The following is a 21,032-nucleotide window of genomic DNA, read 5'->3' as shown; positions in this document are numbered from 1 at the left end:
TTGCAAAGATCAGAGGTGTAAAAACTACTAATATACCCTACTCATAGTCACTTCTTAACCTTCAACAAAATATTTGATACGTTTCTGTCAGGCTTTCGTTCTCATCACAGCACAGAAACTGCTCTTATCAAAGTGATCATTGACATAAGGTTCAACACTGATTCAGGAAAATTCTCTGTTCTCATTCTGTTGGATCTAAGTGCTGCATTTGACACCGTAGATCATACAATTTTGTTGCACAGATTGCAAACGTGGGTTGGACTAAAAGGAAAAATAATGCAATGGTTTAAGTCCTTCTTAGAGGAGCGAAGTTATTTTGTAAGCATTGGAAACATTGAATCTGACAGATTACCAATGTCCTGTGGGGTTCCTCAGGGCTCTGTTCTTGGACACCTTCTGTTACTATATCTATCACTGAACCCAGATGACTATGGTCCCATTGAGGTGATGTGTGACTGCTTAGAAAAAGTAAACTGCTGGATGAGTAAAAACTTCCTTCAACTAAACCATGACAAGATGGAGGTGATTGTCTTTGGTAACAAGGAAGAAAGGACTGCTATCAGCAATTATCTTGAGTCTCGACCTTTAAAAGCTAAAGACCAAGTCAAAAACCTTGGTGTTCTGATTGACTCAGATCTGACATTCAGCAGTCAGATCAAATCTATCACAAAAACAGCTTCTACCACCTAAAGAACATCTCCAGAGTGAAAGGTTTAATGGCTCAAAAAGATCAGGAGGAACTGGTCCATGTTTTTATCTCCAGCAGACTGGACTATTGTAATGGTCTTCTGACAGGAATCCCCCAAAAGAGCATCAAACAGCTACACCTGGTTCAGAACGCTGCAGCTCAGGTCTTAACCAGAACAAAGAGGTCAAAGCACATTAGTCCAGTATTTACACTGGCTCCCAGTCAGCCTCAGAATAGACTTTAAAGTTCTGCTGCTGGTGTATAAATCTGTGAATGGGTTTGGTCCAGAATACATCAGTGACATGTTAGTCAGGTATGAACCCAGCAGGTCTCTCAGATCTATGGACACAGGTCAGATAGTGGAGCCCAGAGCTCACAGTAAACATGGTGATGCTGCTTTTAGTTGTTATGCTGCAAAGAAGTGGAACAAACTGCCAGCAGAGCTGAAGTCAGCATCCAATGTGAACATTTTTAAATCAAAGTTAAAGGAGCTCTTTTTCTCTACTACATATGACTGAGAGGGAGATTTTTGGTCATGTTGTTGTTGATGTAATGTGTTTGTTGATGATTTTAAATGTTTTATACTGTTTTAAATGTTTTTGCTGCTCATTTTAATGTTCTTATTGATTTTTAGGCTGTTGAATGTTTTCTGTTGCACTTTCTGATCATGTAAAGCACATTGAGTTGCCTTTTGTATGAAATGCACTATACAAATACATTTGATTTGTCTTGCCTAATATATCCTACTTAAGTTGAAGTGCTGTTACTTGATTGAAACTGTACACAAGTACAAGTAAGTCATACATAAAATACTCAAGTACAAGTATAACATATCTCAATTAAATAGTACTCAGTAAAATTTACTAGTTACTTTCACCTCCCACATTTATTTATTTGATATTTTCTGACTTGGCCTCAAACTCAATCAAATCAACATTAACAGTTTTTTCATAATTTGTATATTAGAAATTTTAATAATTGTTATTTCACCATGTTATGGACACTTCAGAAGCTCTGATGAACTTTAGCTCTAATAAAAGTTACCAGTTACTTTCACCCCCCATGTTCATTTTTGGTAATAATAATTTCTACGGTTCCCTTGCATACAGTAAACATCTCATGTATAAACTTAAAAAGGGAGGCTAAGTTGACATTGCATTATGATGCTGTCGCCTTTCCCATGTTCTGGCGATGCTCTGAGAAAATAACCGGCATTCACAGCTGTGCATTATGTTTAATCTGGTTGTTCGGCTATGATGTTATGTATTTAATTGTTGTCTGGTCATTTCATTTTTTGTAGTTTCACAATGTTCGTTGATCATCTTAAAACAAAAAATGATATTTTACTCATTAATGGTCAGATGTAGGAATGTAGTGAATTACTTTACTTCTTTTAAAATGTAAATTTACTGATTTAGAAATATATTCAAGTTAAGTACCAATACAGCAACTCAATTACAGTAATGTGAGTATTTGTATATCCTCTGGCAAAGATGAGCAACTACACCCAATGTTTAATGTGAGTATGAACTCATAGAAGGCATTTAACTGCATAGAAAAAGATGCTTCCTGTGTTTTTAAAGCGTCACCATTCACCCTTCTGTTCCTTCTCATCTGCCCTCTCTCCTTAACAGACACCCCATCCCAGCGGGTTCAGTTCATCCTGGGAGGTGATGAGGATGCTGAACACAAGGCCCATGAGCTGTTCACTGAGCTGGATGAGATCTGTGTGAAAGATGGCAAGGATGCTGAGTGGAAGGAAACAGCCAGGTTCGAATCATCCCTGAGGGTTATTTATTGGCAGCGGCGATAACAGCCCAGCATCACTACAGGTGTTATAAAGAAGAGGGTGAACAAGTAGAAGCTTCAGCTTAAAGGTGCCGTTCGGAGACTTTCAGATCCCTCTACCTTTTCCCTCTAATGGCAAAAGGTAGCTTAAATGAGCAAAATGTGGCAAACAATAGCGAAAAAAGCAAACAAAAAAAGGCAAAATGTAGGGGGAAAAGGAAACAAGTGTTATTTATTGCGCAAAAGCTTATTTTGATGAAAAGTGGTTAAAAATGGTTAAAGAATCAACAAAAATTGCATAAAAGTGTCAAAAAGAATTTGTAAAAATGGACAAAATGAAGAAAAAGGGATATTTTTTTGCAAAAGAAAGCTAAAATCTGAAAAAACAAAAAAGTTTCAATGACAAAAAAAAATTGGATAAAGGAAACTGGCCAAAAAAAGGTAAAAAGGGGTTTAAAAGTTTCCACATTACTGACTCAGTACCAGCTTTATTGTGGTTTTAGTAAATTAATTTAATAATTAATCATTCCCATTTTAAAATCTCTTTTAAAAACACATTTGGTTGCTGTGGCTTTTAACACGTTATTGTTTTTTAATGTTTTATTGTACAGCACTTTGGTCAAACCTTGTTTGTGTTTAAACGTGCTTTATAAATAAATTGGAATTGGAATAAACTACAATGGGAGCCCTACCCTTAGAACAGTGGTTCCCAAACTTTTCACAGTCCCATACCCCTTCAGACATTTAATCTTAAGCCATGTACCCGCTACTTCTGCACACTTAAAAAACATAATAATCAAATGCATTATTTTTCAACCTTGGGGTCATAAACCCATGTGGGGTCACCTGGAATTCAAATGTGTCCCCTGAAATGTCTAATAATTTCATAATAATAAAAAATATACTGAATAAAAAATTATTTTTAAAATGTCTTAATTATTATTCTTTTTCAAAATTTAACATCACACACACAAAACAATCTTAAACAACTGTATTTTATACTTTCACTTTCTCAAATGTGAATCTAGTTCAAAATATCTGTGCTGGTGCATCTTGTCACTTTGTCACTAATCCTGGCAACAACAAACATGATCAGAAGCTAATTCAAGAAAGAAAGAAAAAAAAGGATCTGGAGACGCCAAAAATTTGTGATAAAATGAGGTAACGACCCAAAAATGTTGGAAACCACTGATATAATGTCACAAACAATGTAGCCCTACAGTGAAAATGTGTCTCTGACTTTTTACCTATCCTGTTGAGGAATAATATATAATAATAATAATTTAAAAAAAAAGAATAATAATCTGTAACCATGGGTAGTCTTGTATTGGCTAATGTGTATTTTGTGGCAATGCCTGGAGGCTCCTGACTGCTGGTCGATTTATATTGTAGTTTGCATTTTTTATTTTTTATTCGTGTAACCCCTATGACAATTTGCATACCACTTGGGGTACCCATACCCCACTTTGGGAACCTAGGCCTTAGAACACCCTCACTTTTAAAAGTGTTGCTCCACCCCTCACAGTCACCCTTTACTAAACAGCAGACTAGCTGAAGACAAATGACTATAGTAACACAGAATATATGTATTAAGAAGATATATAATATGCCTCTAGGTCACCTTCCTCTCCTCTGTTATGAGTGAGGGATGAGGCAGTGCAGCACACTGATGGATTAGTCAGCTCCTCGTCTCCTGTTTGTCTTTACCTTCCAGATGGCTGAAGTTTGAGGAGGATGTGGAGGACGGAGGGGAGAGGTGGAGTAAACCTTATGTTGCTACGCTGTCCCTTCACAGCCTGTTTGAGCTGCGAAGTTGTATCATCAATGGCAGTGTGTTGCTCGACATGCAGGCTGACAGCATTGAAGAGATTGCAGGTGAGCGTTTCCGTACCAGATGAATGTTAGTGGATCAGCAGAGTATAAGTCTAGAAAAAACACATTTATGGTCCCGTAGACTAGTTCTTATTTGTGCTGACCAGTCCTGGAGAGCTCCTGTCCTACGTGTTTTAGATGTATCGTCATGGCAACAGGAACTATGATAAAGAGCTACCCTTTTCTATCAGCTGTGGTGGACCAGCATAACATGAACACAGAGGTGGAAGTAATGGATTACAAGTACTCACGTTATTGTAATTGACTTTCTTTTATAGGTACTTGTACATTTTTGAGTATATTTCTAAATCAGTAATTTTACTTGTACTTAAAGGCACAGCGCTGACTTTTTGACCTAAAGAGTTAACCCATATGAGTTATTTTAAATGATTCCTCAGGCCAATATACAGCTCTTGACAGTATCAATGCTCCGAGCGAGGCTTCCCTCTTGAAATACAGACTATGTAAGTTTGGAGAGAAGGACCGTCTTTATTTTTATTTTATTTATTTATTCAGTTTATTTCCGACATGGTTACATTCACTTTTTTTTTTTTTTTTTGTTTTTTTTTTTTTTTCTTTTTTTGTACATGCCGAAAAAGGAGACGAGAGAAGCAGTTTGCTTATCCGGGTCCCGTCTCCTGTTTTACCATCGCAAATTTACATGGGTTTACATGTCTCTCTGGTCAAACATTCTTGATTTCTTCTGAACGTCCTTTTTTGTGTATTCTCATCTGTAGTCAGTGTTGTCCTCTCTATCTTTGTTTGTGTTGGCCTTGTTCCCTGCCAGACGTTGTTAGCATTCCTCCAGTTCAAGAATAGTTCCTCTTTCGAAGGTGTTTGGAAGGTTTTTCCCTTTTCATCCACAATGTCACCTTGTTTTGTCTCTACATCAAGGGTAATCCAGCTGTTGTTAGTTCTATTGGCAGTGTTGTATTTTCCACTGTCTGATGATGGGATAAGATCCAACTTGTATAAACACATCACCACATCCCAGTTCACAAGCAAGGTAGTATTTTAATGTAATATATCTTAGTTCATAAGCGTGTTTCTAACTGCTGTTGTTAGTTTTATTGGCAGTGTTGTATTTTCCACTGTTAGATTTAACTTGTATAAACACATTATTATATCTTAGTTCATAAGCAAGGTAGTAATTTCATTGTATAAAAAAAAACGTGTTTCTAACTGCACATATGACAATAAACACTTTGAATTTAAATTTAATGTGATCCTTAATCACCCCACCACCTAGCAATTGAAATGAATAAATGACAGACCTTTTTTACTCTTGGTTTCACATTTAATTCGGTCTCCGTAAAATAATCACAGTCTGAGTTTTGTTTCCAGTGTTTATATGACCTGGCCAGTGTTGGCCAGGTCATGGAGAACGTATCGCTTTACGGCAGTCATGTGACCACAGGCTCGGATATACATAGTTCCCACATGACGTCACAATATAGGGGCATTTCCCGACCTGGCGCCATTGTTGTGGTCAGCTGAAACAAGTTTAGCCTCTGTTTACAGCCAAAAGAGCACAATATGGTAATAATAATGGTGCACTAATCGCCGCGATAGTTCAGTTAAAAGTGGATTCTTTAGTAAGGGAAGTCGGCAAGTCAGATTTGTATCTTCGGGATAAGGATTAACTCTATGGGCAGGGGTGCGAAGCGGGGATGGGTTTGCGCTACAGTCTATGGGCTGGAGGAGCAGCCGCCACCACCGCACTCCCCGCAGCCGGAGACCCGGTGCTCGGCCCGTCTCATCGCGTCGGTGGTGCTTCCCCCCGGTGGTGCCATGCACGCTGTCTCCTTTGCCGGTGGTCGGAGGTGGCGTGCGTGGGGTCGCCCGTCCGCCCCGACCCCGGCCGCCACACCAACCCAGCCCTGCTTCGCCCCGACCGACCCAGCGCTTAGAGCCAATCCTTATCCCTAAGTTACAGGTTAACTACTGTCTGCATACACAATCAAAAGATGAAGGGAGGCTGGCCCGACTGACTGTTTGTCGATTTTTGCGACAGTGCTTGCAGTGCTTGTGGCCACTGGATTGAACATAATCCATATGTTCTTAGTTTTCTGATCAACTCCCAGCATTCAGTTCAGGCACAGTTTTAGAGTTCAATAAATGTAGCTATACTTAGAAGCTGAGAATTCTCTTATTTTTAATTCAATTTATTGGTGTCATTTTATTTTAAAAAGAATTGTACACTTTGACAAACTTTTTATTTTATACATGTTGAAAATAAAGGATGTTCCAATGGTGCAAGATTTGGTCTCTTCCTTTTTTAAGTTTATACATGAGATGTTTACTGTATGCAAGGGAACCGTGGCAACAATTAATTACCAAGAATAAACGTATGGGGGTAAAGTATAGTGACTAGTAACTTTTACTTTGAGTTCTCTATAATTGAGCTACTTTGAACTTGTACTTGAGTATTTTATGTATGACTTACTTATACTTGTACTTGAGAATAATTTCAATCAATTAACAGTACTTCTACTTGAGTGGCATATATTTTTAATCTTTACATCGCTGCACATTTATTCCATCATTCTTTTCTCTCCTTTTATATCAAAATATCACTTTGGTTTTTGTACAGCACATCACAAGAAATGTAAAAGGATCAAATTGTACTTCTTCTTATCGGAAACTCTGAAAGTGAGCAGGTCTAAGAGGAACAGAGACGGCGCCCTGTCCACGGTGTACCCCCGCCTAGCACATAATGAAAGCTGGTGATAGTAGAAGTATACTGTAGGTTTACACATTTAACCCAGAAAGTTTGTTTTAATTTGTATCATTTACAATCCAGTCCTATACCATACACAGAAATGTAAAAGGCACCTGTAGTGAACTTTAAATGTAAGCTCTATCTAAAGCTTGTGTGCAGTAATAGAGATTCAGACTCCTTGGTCTTGGCTGCTGGTTGAGGGCGCACACCTGGCGCCCTCCTGTAACGTTTGTCATTAAGCAGCCAGGAACTAAAAATAAGTGTTTGTCATCATGGCATGGTTAGCGCCCTCTTACATTTTTTACGGCAGAGCTGGGCAACTGTTAACACTGTGGGGCCAAAACAATTTTGATAATCTGATCCGAGGGCCACATCAACATTTATGTCAGCATCTGGAATAATGACCAATCTGAGAATTAATATAGGAAATAACACGTTCACTCATTTTGTGCATTTTAGTTGTTGTCCTGAGTACATTTGTTGGTATTTTGTGTTTAAGAAGTCGTTTTTTAAGTTTTAAGTGTTTTTGTAAATGTTTCTGTCATTTTGTATATTTTTCTCTTATTTTGTACATTTTTCCCTCATTTTGTGTTATTTTGTGGTTGTTTTGTGTACTGTGTAAACATGTTATGTTTTTGTGGTAATTTTTGTGTATGTTCGCTGTTGTTTTGTGTGTTTTTGTTGTCATTTTGTAAATTTCCCTTTCATTTTATATAATTTTGACTCATTTTATGTTTTTTGTTGTAGTTTTGTGTGTTTACTTTGGGGGCCACACTAAATTAAAGTGAGAGAGGGTTAGGGTTTAGTGTCAGAGTTTAGGGTTAGGGTTAGGGTTAGGGTTAGGGTTTAGGCCTTAGGGCTTAGGGGTTAGGGGTTAGGGTTTAGGGTTTAGGGTTAGGATTAGGGTTAGGGGTTAGGGGTTAGGGGTTAGGGGTTTAGGGTTTAGGGTTAGGGTTAGGGGTTAGGGGTTAGGGGTTAGGGTTAGGATTAGGGTTAGGGGTTAGGGTTAGGGTAAACCAGACACAGTTGCCTATGTCTCAATTACGGACCAGTAGTGACACAACAGCGCTGTAGGATCTGCCGTCAAATTAGCTATTGCACTTCTCTGGTGGAATTTTCCTCCTCTGAATCACTATAACATCCTCTCCATCTCCTCCCCATGCAATGCCTGCCCCTCCTCAGCTCGCTCCCATCCCCTCCTGCTTCCTGAGTGTAAATAATGCAGCTGATTGCAGGCTGTGGCTGCTCTGTGCGCAATAACAGCTCCAGACACATTAAAAGTAATGCAAAAGTAGCATAGATTTACCTGTTTTAAGGCATTTTCCATGTTCAGCTGGAAGGCATGCATGAATCTGTAATAAGATAGCTGATAATAGCATCCAATGCTGCACTCACCGGCATGTTTAAAGTCCCAGTTCTCCTTTTGTTAAATAAGTCACTCCACGGAATTGCTTAACACATAATAAAGCACTAAAACGTCAGATTGAAACGCTATCTCACTGTAGACTTTAAATGGGAGCGGAAAATACGAAGAATTACCCTGATGTGAACATGATATGCTGAAATCTCCAAAAATAACAATGCCCACATCTAAAAAGGACATTACATTCGTCTAAAGCTAAAAGACCAATAAGTAACAAAGCATTATTATTGAGGAACCATAAAAACAAACTGTAGGTTTCATGCTTCAAACATTGTAGACAATGTAATAAAAGCATAAATATTGACTTCTTTGTCTATATTTGTTCTATGATACTGAACACTTGAGGAGGAAAGGTTGTTACTCCCCATTAAAAAGAGCTTGAGCCATTTCCAGTCTGTCAGTGTGGGATTAGAGGACACTGACAAAGATTTAAACCCAGACTACAGACTGTGTTGCGCTCCTCCCTGTCCCTGCACATGTTAACCTGGTGCAGAGGGCTTTACATTTACATTGGCTTTGAGGAGTGCACACAAGGATTCCAGCCACTGCAGTGTGTATCTGCTCCACGCATAGGAAGGAGTAAAGAGCTGACTCAGCAAGTCACCCTGACCAGACTAAAGAGAATAATGTGACAGAGAAATCCAAGTGATCCTGGAGTCTCAAAAGATCTCATGCACATTGAGTTTGAAAGTAGTTTAAGGACAAGTTCAAATCAGAGTTGGGGTCAATTTCTTTGATTATGGCCAAAAGTTCAATAATTGTTAAACTTTGTCTACAATTTGAAGATTTTTTCCTTTTTAACATGCTGTTGTCTCTGCCTTGCCCAGTGGGATGTGTGTTCAGCAAAGGTATAAAGAGTACTGATATATGCTACTCAAGTAGAAGTACTGTTACTTGATTGAAACTGTACTCAAGTACAAGTACAAGTAAGTCATAGATAAAATTCTCAAGTACAAATAAAAAGTAGCTCAATTAAATAGTACTCAAAGTAAAAGTTACTATAGTTTCTTTCACCCCCCTAATTTATTTTTTTTAATTAATCTTGCCATCGTTGCATACAGTAAACATACTTAAGTACAAGTAAAATTAAAGCCGCGAGCAGCGTCATAGGGTCTGAAGGAGTGGCCGGGGTCGGTAACCCATGTGTATGAGACTGTTTGAACTTTGTATAGGAGAGTTATAGTGGTTTTCTATTAGGATGTGCACCATCTGAGAACGCAAAGCATGATGGGTAATTTTCACATTGATTCTTGTTTAGGGCTGGACAGTCATCATGTGTATCAAATATGACGCTTTTTAAACGTTGTATATGAGAGTTATAGCAGTTTTTCAATTATGTCGCGTTAAATGGCGCCAGTCGCGCCACGAGATTCGCAAATTCTTTTGATGATTTTAAATCTTCAGTGGGTTCAGTGGGTTAAGTGTTCTGGCTAAGTTTGAAGCGAATCACATGCAGCCCCTCAGACTAGTTTGCACAAATGCATTTCCAGGGCGAAACGCCATTTTTTGACCAAAGATGCAGACTTACTGTTTGGTTTTGGTCATAATGTAAGTTTTTGCTCTTCTTAGGGTCAAGAATACATGTGACGAATTTCATATGAATCAGGCAAACCTGCCGGTCGTGCGGGTCCACCACATTTTTGGCGCATTTTTTAAAGCAATTTTTTTCATTGCGCCAAATTATCTAGTTTTTCAGTAGGCCTGAGGTACGTGCCAATTTTGGTGAGACTTTGGGCATCCTACGGGTGTCAACTGGTGTGGAATAATAATAAATACAAGAATAATATGTTCCTACGGCCATTCATGGCCTTCGGACCCTAATTACTGATTTATAGATATACTCCAAAAAAAGTACCCATAAAAGCAACTCAATTACAGTAACGTGAGTACTTGTAATCAGTTGCTTTCACCTCTGGTGTTCAGTGTGCAGGGTTGCTGGATATTTTAAGGGGCTTCTACATAAGCATTCAACTAATCTATAAGACGAGAGGATTAAAAAGTAGTCTCAATTCTGTGTTGTACTGTTTAGTAATGTGTCCAATGTGCTCTAAACCGTGGTTTCACTGGCACTGGCTAAAAGTGATCTTTTTTGTACTACCATAGCACAGGTGTCAGTGACCAGCTGATTTTTATTCCCACAATTACTGTAAACGAACCTAAGCTCACGTCTGTTGGGACAGGCACGACAGAACTAAATATGTCTCATTACAGAACATCAATGGTCAGTGTTTGTCCTTCTGTTGCAGACATGGTGCTGGACCACCAGGAGGCATCACACGAGCTGGATGATAACGTAAGAGTGAGGGTGCGTGAAGCTCTGCTGAAAAGACACCACCATCAAAATGAGAAGAAGAAGAACCTGATTCCCATCGTACGCTCCATCACAGAAGGCACACGCAAGCAGTCTGAGACGCATCTGATAGGTAAGAGATTATAGTCAGGTTGATGATGGCATACAAGAGTTATTGAGTGTGTATAAGTTTTTGGTTATTATTACCAAAGGTGTAGTGACGATGCGCTTTTATCACCCTTCATTAACCAGCAGGGCCAGCTACAGCTCCCCAACTGGTCCCATCCATGGAACCTTCAAAGAATGGCTCAGTATCGGACAACTCTCAGGTTGACCTCAGTAAGGTAACCCATCTGTAAAACAAATGTCTCCCCTCATCATTGTCCATCCATCCAAGATAAAGAACACATGCAGCAAAAGGCCACAGACTGTTAATATTATCTATTAAAAATTACAATAAACATTAGGGCTTGTTGATGATGAGATGAGTAATTATACTAGGTTAGAGAAAAGCAACTTTTATCTAAGTAGGAGCTATAAAAATGTGTATATAATAATAATAATAATATAAAAATGTGTGTGTCTGATCCATGCTTTATGTTATCGACAATGATTTCAGGTTTTCAAATCATTAAGCTTTACTAGGGGTTCTCAAATGGGGGTACGTGTACCCCTAGGGGTATGTGATGGTACTACAAGGGGTACTTGAGAGAGAGAAAGTGGAAAATTTACAAATAATGGGGGATGGGGTCGGCTGGAGTTTAAAACGGGTTTTCCTGAAATTTCTAAAAAAAAAAAAACTTTGTGAAATATAAATCTAGTTCAACTAAAATGCAGAGAAAAAAATTATAATAAATGATCAAAAAGTAATTCTGTGTGTGGCTTCAGGGTATCAATACCTTGATGGAGTTCGAAAATGAAAAGCGCGCAATTATTTTTTCCGGAGTTATTGCCCTTGTTTCGTTTTTTTTACTCTGTCAGAGGTACTGTATCTTCAATGGGGGCAGCTTTTTTTTAAGAAAACATTTAAAATAGTTAGTAATTTTATATTCTGATGTGATAATATTTTCTTATGTATACATCTAAGTTAGATTTAGGACATTTAGGTAAAGGTTGTGAGTTATAACGAGAACCAATCTGGCAGGGGATGTTGATGACTGTGTCTTTTTTCTATGTCATTCCAGTTGGTCAGCTGCTAGCCTAGCTTACATAGAAGGACTTTGAGAAGTATATAGACAACATGATTGTGATTAGGTTTACCGGAACTGATTCAAACCTCTGAGCTGTTGGTGCAGGTGGACTTGCACTTTATGAAGAAGATCCCAGAAGGCGCCGAGGCTTCCAATGTGTTGGTGGGTGAGCTGGACTTCCTGGAAAGGCCTATTGTGGCTTTTGTCCGCCTGTCCCCTGCCGTGCTTCTAACTGGACTCACTGAGGTCCCCATTCCCACCAGGTATATTGTAACTTCAGATACACAAACACAAATGACCCTATTCAGTCTGATCACACAGCAATGTCCACTTCTTTGTTCAGGTTCCTCTTCATCCTCCTGGGCCCCGATGGAAAAGCACAGCAATACCATGAAATTGGACGCTCGATGGCAACCATCATGACAGATGAGGTAAAAGAGCTCAGCGGTGTGAATGAAAATGATCTTCACATATATTGTAGATCAATGCAAGGCCAAACTGTATAACAGGGGTCACCAACACGGTGCACATGGGCCCCACGTAGCCCATAGGATCATGTTAGGTGCCCTCTCAGGCCTGTTCTAATAGCAGCACTGGTCACCAGTTAACTCCATCTATAATCTGGTTACCACGCTTCAAACTCACAAAGATTGATTCAGATGGCAGATGTAGTCAGAGCCTTAATAGAGTTAAAATACTGTTTTTTTTTTTTATTATTCAAATAAACCATCTTTAAATGCTTATTTTCACTGAAACATTGAGACAAATGTGTTCAAGTATTGCAGATAGGATTTTTTTAAAGATGCTGCAGATGTGGTGTTTAGATTGTGATGTTTTTTTTCTTCTAAAATAAATAATGTAATATAAAATAATAAAAATATATAATACAATAAAATCGTACTTAATTGTTAAATCGTAAGAACATGTTTCGGTTAGTAAAAAAGAGTTGTTGGTGGCTAGTAAAATAGGAACATGATGATTCCCTATGAAATGTTTCAGTCCATCCTTGCAGCTATCACCATAGCTAAAAAAAAAAAACAGTATTAGTGACTTGGAAAGTCCTTAAACATCAACCAGTGGCAAAATCTCCTCATAGAATTGATTTCCATGGAAAAAACGTACTCAGAAAAAATGAAAGAACCTGCTTTCAGCAACGTTGGATTCCTTTTTCAAATCCATAAAATCGGAATTTATCGCTAAAAAAAGTGGTATTTTGAAAATGTAGCAATAGTATAAATTTAAAGAAATAAAGTGTTGCATGTTGAAACATTAAATAAAGTGAAACTGTAGTAGTATTTCTGTGTACTGTGTATGGATTATTGAGTAACTTTGAAGTAGCTCATGGTTTCAGAAAGGTTGGTGACCCCTGCTGTAGTGTATACTCTAGTACTCTCCATCCTTCTTTATTGTCTGGAGCAGATTTTCCATGATGTTGCATACAAGGCAAAGGACAAAAGCGACCTGCTGGCAGGAATAGATGAATTCCTGGATCAGGTGACGGTTCTCCCTCCAGGAGAGTGGGATCCCTCCATCCGCATTGAGCCCCCCAAAAATGTCCCGTCACAGGTAAGCTAACAGAGGCATGCTGGTTCCATGGGGCCTTGTGTTTTTACTTTGTCTCTTTGCCTCTTTGTGTGCAGGAGAAGAGGAAGATGCCTGGAGTCCCAAATGGCACAGTCTGTCCAGTAGAGGAAGAGCTTCATGCTGAACACCATGGGCCAGAGCTCCAGAGAACAGGACGGTAAGAATATCCATCCATCCATCCATTTTCTGCTCCTTTTTTCAGGGTAGCGGGTATGGTAAGAACAGTTATTTTTAAAGTGACCACACATACAATCCCTTTAGGTGATTTTCAGAGTTCACACCCTCCATCCTGTCAGTGCCTTCACATTTCAAATTAGTGTGAGTAGAGTTGGGACAGTAATGTGACAGTCACCATGACCATCCTTCGAAGGGAACAGATATTTTAAGTTTAAAGGTCACGTCAGGAAAGCCTGCAGACTCATTATGTCAGATTGCTCTTGACTCATTCTGATCAGTGTTAAATAATAGCTTCTGTGTGTGAGGGGAAGTTTAGCAATGTGATTTTAGGACATTCAAGGTTCAAATATGTTCAGAATAAGCAGCTTCATTAAGTATTAGATTAATAAAACCTGGATTTCTATAGATGTAATTTGGAGTAAACACAGTTTCTTACAAACAGAGCGTTAGGTGTAATTTTCTACTTTTTTGAAGGGTCTGCATTTTGTCTAAAACTTAGAATGTGATTTAGTGAGATCCTAAATAAAGAGCTCTAACATTTTGGTGTATGTGTGTGTGCTAATTGAATGCATTGCACGTGCTGTGTGTTTGCCTGATGCATGTGATTACTAAGATTGCAACACAGTTGATAAAAGAGTCAAAAGTGGTCCATAGAGTCCTGTTAAATTAGTGATCTATGCTCACAAGTTGTTGTGAGTGGCTGAGGAGAGTTGGCGATGTTCGTTGAAATATAGCATACCATGTAACTTGGAGATATTTCAAGTAGGCCTGGGCCAATAACAGATTTTGCTGGACCATATATTGTCCCACAAATTATTGCCGATAAACGATATTATTGTCGATTTTTTTTTAGACCGAATTAACCAACAATGTAATGATAACATATCATAATAATGCAAGTGCACCCTTTCAAATGCAATCAACTTATATTTCTCATTAGTATTTTTTACCATTGGAATTGGAATGTTAAGAACTTTTAAATATTTTAAACAAATAAAACAAACAATTAAAATAAAATGGACTCAGTCTCTGTTAGCAAAAAAAATGCACTTTAATAAATATCATAAACAAAAACAATAAAATAGACCCTGTCTCTATGTTAAAAAAATGGTTTATCAAGTCTTTCTCAACAAACAAACATGCACTTGAAATAAATGTGAAACATTGAGGCACAGAGGTACAGTATATAGTTGTACATTCCTTAACAGGTAACACTTCCAATCTAGTTGAACCTTTGTAAACAAAAATGCTAGCGGCCCCGCCTCCCCTTGTTTCATTCTGTTCCGTTTTCATTCAGTCTTAAACCATATACAGTAGAATGGACCAAATAGTTTCTAGTTTACTCAGTTCATTCCACTATGAAAAAAACATGCAGGTGCTGAGGGTGAACCCTCTTGTCATGCAGCCTGTTTGGAGGCGAAAGACGAGGAAAACAAAATACTTAGACTCATCTTGCTTTCTAGCCCCGCTCGGCATCCTCGCTTCTGTTTCCGATCACACTTTACATCTCCACCGCTGGTGGACACCGCTGGTACGAGGCTCCGCTGCCTCACAGGCCACTGGGTGTAGCCGGCGTAGCAATCTGAAGTAATAGGTCCAGAGTTGCAGCATCTACCCGACTATAACTGTTTGATTTACCTAAATCTAAGATTGCCTGTCAGTGGAATACTATTTTAGATAATTACACTGCAGGTTCAATGAGAAATTATTAGAACTAACTGAGTTATCTGCTTTTTAATGTCCGTTGCTAACACTAGCCTCTGCAGCCGACAGGCGCGCAGCCAAATACGCATGAATATGGCAATATAACGAGGCCGGCAAACTTAGAGTTTATTTTATTTACCATCCAGTTCATTGATTTACCGATTATCGGCCCAGGCCTTATTTCACGTGATTTTATTAATTAAGAATTAATAAATAACTTTTTTTTTTTTTTGTTAGCGGGATTACATCAAACGTTTTTAATGGATTTTAAAAAGATTCAACCCCAGATAGACCTTTTGGAGGAGATCCAGATCAATATATGCCATCATTGGTGAAATTACTAGAAATTCAGATCTCGGTTCGTAGTTGACCGATCTATATAAAATTAGACTCAGTTGTGTCGGGTTGGTTCTTCAAATACCCCACTGACTTTCATTGTGATTTATCCAAAAAAGGGGTGTGTCCATACATTGGGACCTTTTGTATCATTATGAATGGGGATAGAAATTAAATCCTTTAAAAAGTGAAGTATCATGGTACCACTGATCCAGGTAATGGCTAATATCTGGCAGATATTTGGTGCTTAGTGCAGGTTTGCTCTCTCTAAGCGCTCTTGTTTTTATGATATTTTGATTTTGCAAGATTTTTGATTTCTTTGCTGATTTAGACTGAGATTGGTTGTGATATCATCACTCGTTCAGCGGGTGATGAATGCATTGGGTGGGATGAACAGTCTGTACGGTTGTGCACAGCAGAAACTGCTTTGTTAAAGGTCCAGTATCACGCTATTTTTCACCCATCTCCATTTGTTCTAAGGACCTCAGCAACATAGTATTTTATGTTTATTTTCCCAAACTCACCTGTTTTCCAGAGTATTATCCCTCTGAAAAGCCCACACACACACACACACACTGGGGAGCGAGGGAGGGGAGGGGGCCATTTCTACAAGCACGCATCAGTTTTGCTACAGACGTCTCCCAAAATGTGTTGCAAAACTCAAGCAACGCAGATTCACACGAGAGAAAAGTAATTTGTGTTTCTGTAAGCGACAGATTCGAGAAGTTGTAACCAGAGAGTTGATGTTGTAAACCATGGGTGTCAAACTCTGGCCCGCGGGCCAAATTTGGCCCACAGTGTAATTATATTTGGCCCACAAAGCAATACCAAATGATTACTAGGGCTGGCCCGCCAGTGCGTGGACAATTGCATTCATCCATGTGCGTTCCATAACGTAACATAACAATCCCGAAAATATCCCTACATCTAGTGATGGCGTTCTCCTCCTTTCCTGAAGTTGTTTATATTTCACTCAAGAGTTGTGAGCCGTCTAGGTCATCATTTTCTTTTAAATTGTGAGTTTATAGATGGGGAGATGGGGGATCTCCTCACACAAGGACCTGGACATGACTCAAAGATGCCAGAATGTAGAAAAAATTAAAATAAGTTTGATTTCACAACAGACTTTGTTAAAAAAAAAAAGCCACATTGCAAAGTGAAGCTGCTGTAAAGGCTAGTTTTATTAAGGCAGCAGAGATTGCAAAATCAGCACGACCCTTCAATGAGGGAGAGTTTGTGAAAAAGTGCATAAAGAAAGTTTGTGAACTCATTTGCCCAGAGAAACAGCAAGCATTTTCAAATGTGAGAAGGCTGCAAAAAAAAAGAGGCATACTGTATGATCTATATTTGAATTTTATTTAAGAAATTAATGCCATTCATGTGTTTTTTTTTTTTTTTATTTGAAATTCTATTTTTTAAGTCTGCAATATTTAATTATATACTGTATAGTATTGAACTTTGCTTGTATTGAATGTAAAGCCAAGCAAAACTTGTTTGGACCTTATGAAAATGTTATGTGTGAAGAAGATTATTACATAAATATCAATGTTGGCCCACGACTTTGTCCAAGTTTTACATTTTGGCCCACTGTGTATTTGAGTTTGACACCCCTGTTGTAAACGATCATTTAAAGTAAAGTAAAGTAACGTAACTAAAGAGGAGGTATTGTGCTTTTTGAATCACATAGTACTATTCTATAGCACACTACAATGATGATGCAACCTTATGTTGGTCTGTAAATGCAGTAAAATAAAATAACTGCCTTGAATAAATTTGCTCTTGCATCATGGCTGTATCAAACACCTTGAAATAGGCCTCTGTCTCTTTAAGAAGCTCCTACCCGTTCCGACACGCCCCTTTAGCGCGCTGTCTGTGGCGTCATCACAACACTACTACATCTCCTCAACACGCATTGAAACTACTATTGATCTTTGGTGCATTTTAATTTGACTTTTGGAAAGGAGCTACACTTTATCACTTTGTGAACAACGGCCACGCAGGATGTTGTGCATCCGTACGAATTTCATCCTGCGTCTGACCCGGAAAGTGACTTTGAAGATGAACCTGAAAGATTTCAGAGGATCTGACAAGAATGCAATTCAGTAATATATAATGAGACTATGTTGCAATTAAATCATAAATATAACATAAAATGCACAATCTTTTCTTAGCATAAAGGGCAAAAGCTAAACGTTTGATTAATAATTTATTTTATGTTAACAGCAACATAAATAATAAAATTTTGGAGCCAGATGTTTGGCTTAGGACAGTTATGTTACATTATGAAGCTACATGTGTACTGTGGAGCGGTGGGCGGTGACGAAAGGTCCGAGGCGTTTCTAGGAGGCGGGGGCGTTCCTAGGAGGATTCATAGGAATCCATACCAAAAATGGATGTTGTCAGTTTTTGAAGATTACTCAAACATACATGAATCAGCCACGGCAACACTCCAGGCATGTTTTTAATGAGGGAATGACATAGTAACATGATATAAATCTTGAAAAAGTTGATTTTACACAATACCCCCCTTTAAGAAATGTGAATAAATGTTGGATTACAAGTTTGCAGCTGTAATTTTATTTGTGTAAATATCAGTCTTTACATTTTTTCCTGTCATTTGTGACATGAAATTTATTTCAGGTGTGTGGATTTTTTTATACCCAAGCTCACATCACATTCTACAAGCTCTCCCATTTTGCAACATATCTACCTTCATAGAAACAAGAAGAAACAGTAGATGACGTCAAGAAAAGATGGACAGATAGAAGAGGAAAAAATAGCTCATAAGAAGTATCTACATTATTGAACACTGCTGAGGAGGGTGGAATGCTCTGAACCCTCTGAGGGCAGCCTGTCACTCTGAAATATAACCTCCATCCCTGCGTGTGGTTTTTCCTGTGGCAGCCTTTGCACTAGATAGCCGATGGAATGCAATGGACAGACAGGAGTGAAACCATTACACTTATTTTATAAAAACATTATTTCTTCCAAGGATAAGTTTGATGTTTACTCATGTTATTTGAGATGTATTTGCCCCTAAACCTTGTGGTTCTGGATGCCCAACCCTTTCCTCTCTGATGTTTCATGAACAGGTTGTTTGGTGGTCTCATTATGGACATCAAGAGAAAAGCTCCGTATTATTTCAGCGACTACAAGGACGCTCTGAACCTGCAGTGTGTGGCTTCCTTCCTCTTCCTCTACTGTGCATGCATGTCCCCTGTCATCACATTTGGGGGCCTGCTCGGGGAGGCAACTGAAGGACGGATAGTAAGTCACGCATTCCTGACACAACTCTGCTGTATACTGAAACAGGACCAACTTCATCCTTGCTAACATGCTAACTCTGCGTTTCACTCCATGCAGAGTGCCATTGAGTCCTTACTCGGTGCATCCATGACTGGTGTGGCCTACTCTCTGTTTGCTGGTCAGCCTCTCACTATTTTGGGCAGCACTGGTCCCGTACTTGTTTTTGAGAAAATCCTATTTAAATTCTGCAAGTATGTGCATCACACAAACATCCTCTCTGTGACATCTGCACCCTCCACACCCTGAGTTTTTCCCAATCCTCCATATATTTTCTTTCAGAGACTACGGCCTTTCTTATCTCTCACTCCGGACTTGCATTGGCTTGTGGACGGCCCTGCTGTGTTTCATATTGGTGGCCACAGATGCCAGCTCCCTGGTGTGCTACATCACTCGTTTCACAGAGGAAGCTTTTGCTGCCCTCATCTGCCTCATCTTCATCTACGAGGCCTTGGAGAAACTGTGTCAGCTGGGTGAAATCTACCCTTTCAACACACACAGTGACCTGGACAGGCTAACATTGACATTGTGAGTGATTTCAAAGTGTCATTTCCTTCTATTATTGACATGCAGCAATGATTTTTCCTCGTGCATCCCTGTCTCCAGCTGTAGGTGTACGGAGCCGGACAACCCCAGCAATAAAACACTAAAACTGTGGAGTGAGAGAAACATAACCATCTCTGCCGTACCCTGGTCCAACCTGACAGTAAAGGTAGAATAACAGACTGAGTGTTTGCTTTTTGTTAACAATCTATTAACACACTCACCTCCTCCTCTGGCAATGACAGTCAGTCACATAACCCACTGAATGCTTGTCCTGTTTCCACCATACAAATGTGTTTTTGCATTGCCTTCAAATCAGACATGTATCTCATTCTCCTTATTCTATTACTGTATTTATCTGAGATCTAATTTATTATACAAGGTAGCTTGGGGTTAACAATAATTGTAATTGTGTAATATATATATTTTTTTTTTAATGATTACATTTTTTGCCAAAAACCACACAAAGACAGAGACAATTACAGCAAAAATGCCATAAATCATAGACAGTTTTTACAAATGTTATACATTATAATACTGTGTGTGCGCGCGTGTGTGTGTGTGTGTGATATTATAATAATTATTATACTGGTATTTTACTATTAGAGGGTGAGGGGAGGAGACAACAACAAGTTAATAATAGACAATAAATTGGGGGAAAGGAATATTATATAAATATTTATAATATAATAGGTTTTTAGTGTATTTTACAGTTGATTTAGGACACGTCATCATAAGAGACGCTATAACAGGAAGCTAACACAACCGGAAGGTTAACTTTTATTAGGTTATTTATTTCAGGCTCAGTAATTGTGATAATTGACTTTAGTAATAGAGACTTTCTGAGGATAAAAAATAATTTAATTTAATTTAATTCTAATTGGGAAAAAATGCTGGTAACTGTAATCGTAATTGAACTGTAATTGAACATGGGTAATTTAAAATGTAATTGTAACTGAAAAATGTAATTGACCCCAACCCTGGTAGCTTTAATGTGAATTTAATGTCTTCACAGGAATGTATTGGTATGCATGGCGAGTTTGTTGGGCCGTCATGTGGTCACCATGGGCCCTACACTCCAGATGTTCTCTTCTGGTCCACCATCTTGTTCTTCTCGACGTTCTTTCTCTCCATGTTCCTTAAACAGTTCAAGACCAGCCGTTACTTCCCCACCAAAGTAAGCCACAAGCTTTAGGACATAGGACGCTATGTCTGTGCTGCAGAAAAAAGGTCTGTGATCTGTGAGTTGACTCCTGTGTGCAGGTGAGGTCAGTGATCAGTGACTTTGCAGTCTTTCTCACCATCGTGGTCATGGTCCTGCTTGACTTTGTCATTGGAGTTCCCTCCCAGAAACTTAAGGTCCCAAGTAAATTTCAGGTATAGAACAAAAGCAGCATGTTGATAAGTATTCG

General features: G+C 38.7%; 1 protein-coding gene across 2 annotated transcripts in view; it reads left to right on the top strand.

Moving 5' to 3' along the window:
- slc4a8 (solute carrier family 4 member 8) overlaps positions 1-21,032 on the top strand; it is a 47,849-nt gene that overhangs the window by 21,063 nt on the left and 5,754 nt on the right. The window contains exons 4-17 of one of the 2 annotated variants that reach the window (XM_028446527.1): positions 2,323-2,458; positions 4,191-4,351; positions 10,740-10,916; positions 11,039-11,127; positions 12,079-12,236; positions 12,317-12,404; positions 13,393-13,539; positions 13,614-13,714; positions 18,867-19,041; positions 19,138-19,271; positions 19,360-19,605; positions 19,684-19,789; positions 20,636-20,797; positions 20,884-20,997. In XM_028446527.1, the coding sequence (XP_028302328.1) occupies positions 2,323-2,458; positions 4,191-4,351; positions 10,740-10,916; positions 11,039-11,127; positions 12,079-12,236; positions 12,317-12,404; positions 13,393-13,539; positions 13,614-13,714; positions 18,867-19,041; positions 19,138-19,271; positions 19,360-19,605; positions 19,684-19,789; positions 20,636-20,797; positions 20,884-20,997 (1,994 nt within the window). Of the gene's footprint in view, positions 1-2,322; positions 2,459-4,190; positions 4,352-10,739; positions 10,917-11,035; positions 11,128-12,078; positions 12,237-12,316; positions 12,405-13,392; positions 13,540-13,613; positions 13,715-18,866; positions 19,042-19,137; positions 19,272-19,359; positions 19,606-19,683; positions 19,790-20,635; positions 20,798-20,883; positions 20,998-21,032 lie in introns of both variants that reach the window. The other variant, XM_028446526.1, reaches the window with a different exon arrangement.

This window comes from Gouania willdenowi, chromosome 5 (assembly GCF_900634775.1).
Source record: "Gouania willdenowi chromosome 5, fGouWil2.1, whole genome shotgun sequence".
Classification (NCBI taxonomy): Eukaryota; Metazoa; Chordata; class Actinopteri; order Blenniiformes; family Gobiesocidae; genus Gouania; species Gouania willdenowi.
Note: the sequence above shows the minus strand (reverse complement) of the source record. Positions and strands in the feature narration are given on the sequence as shown.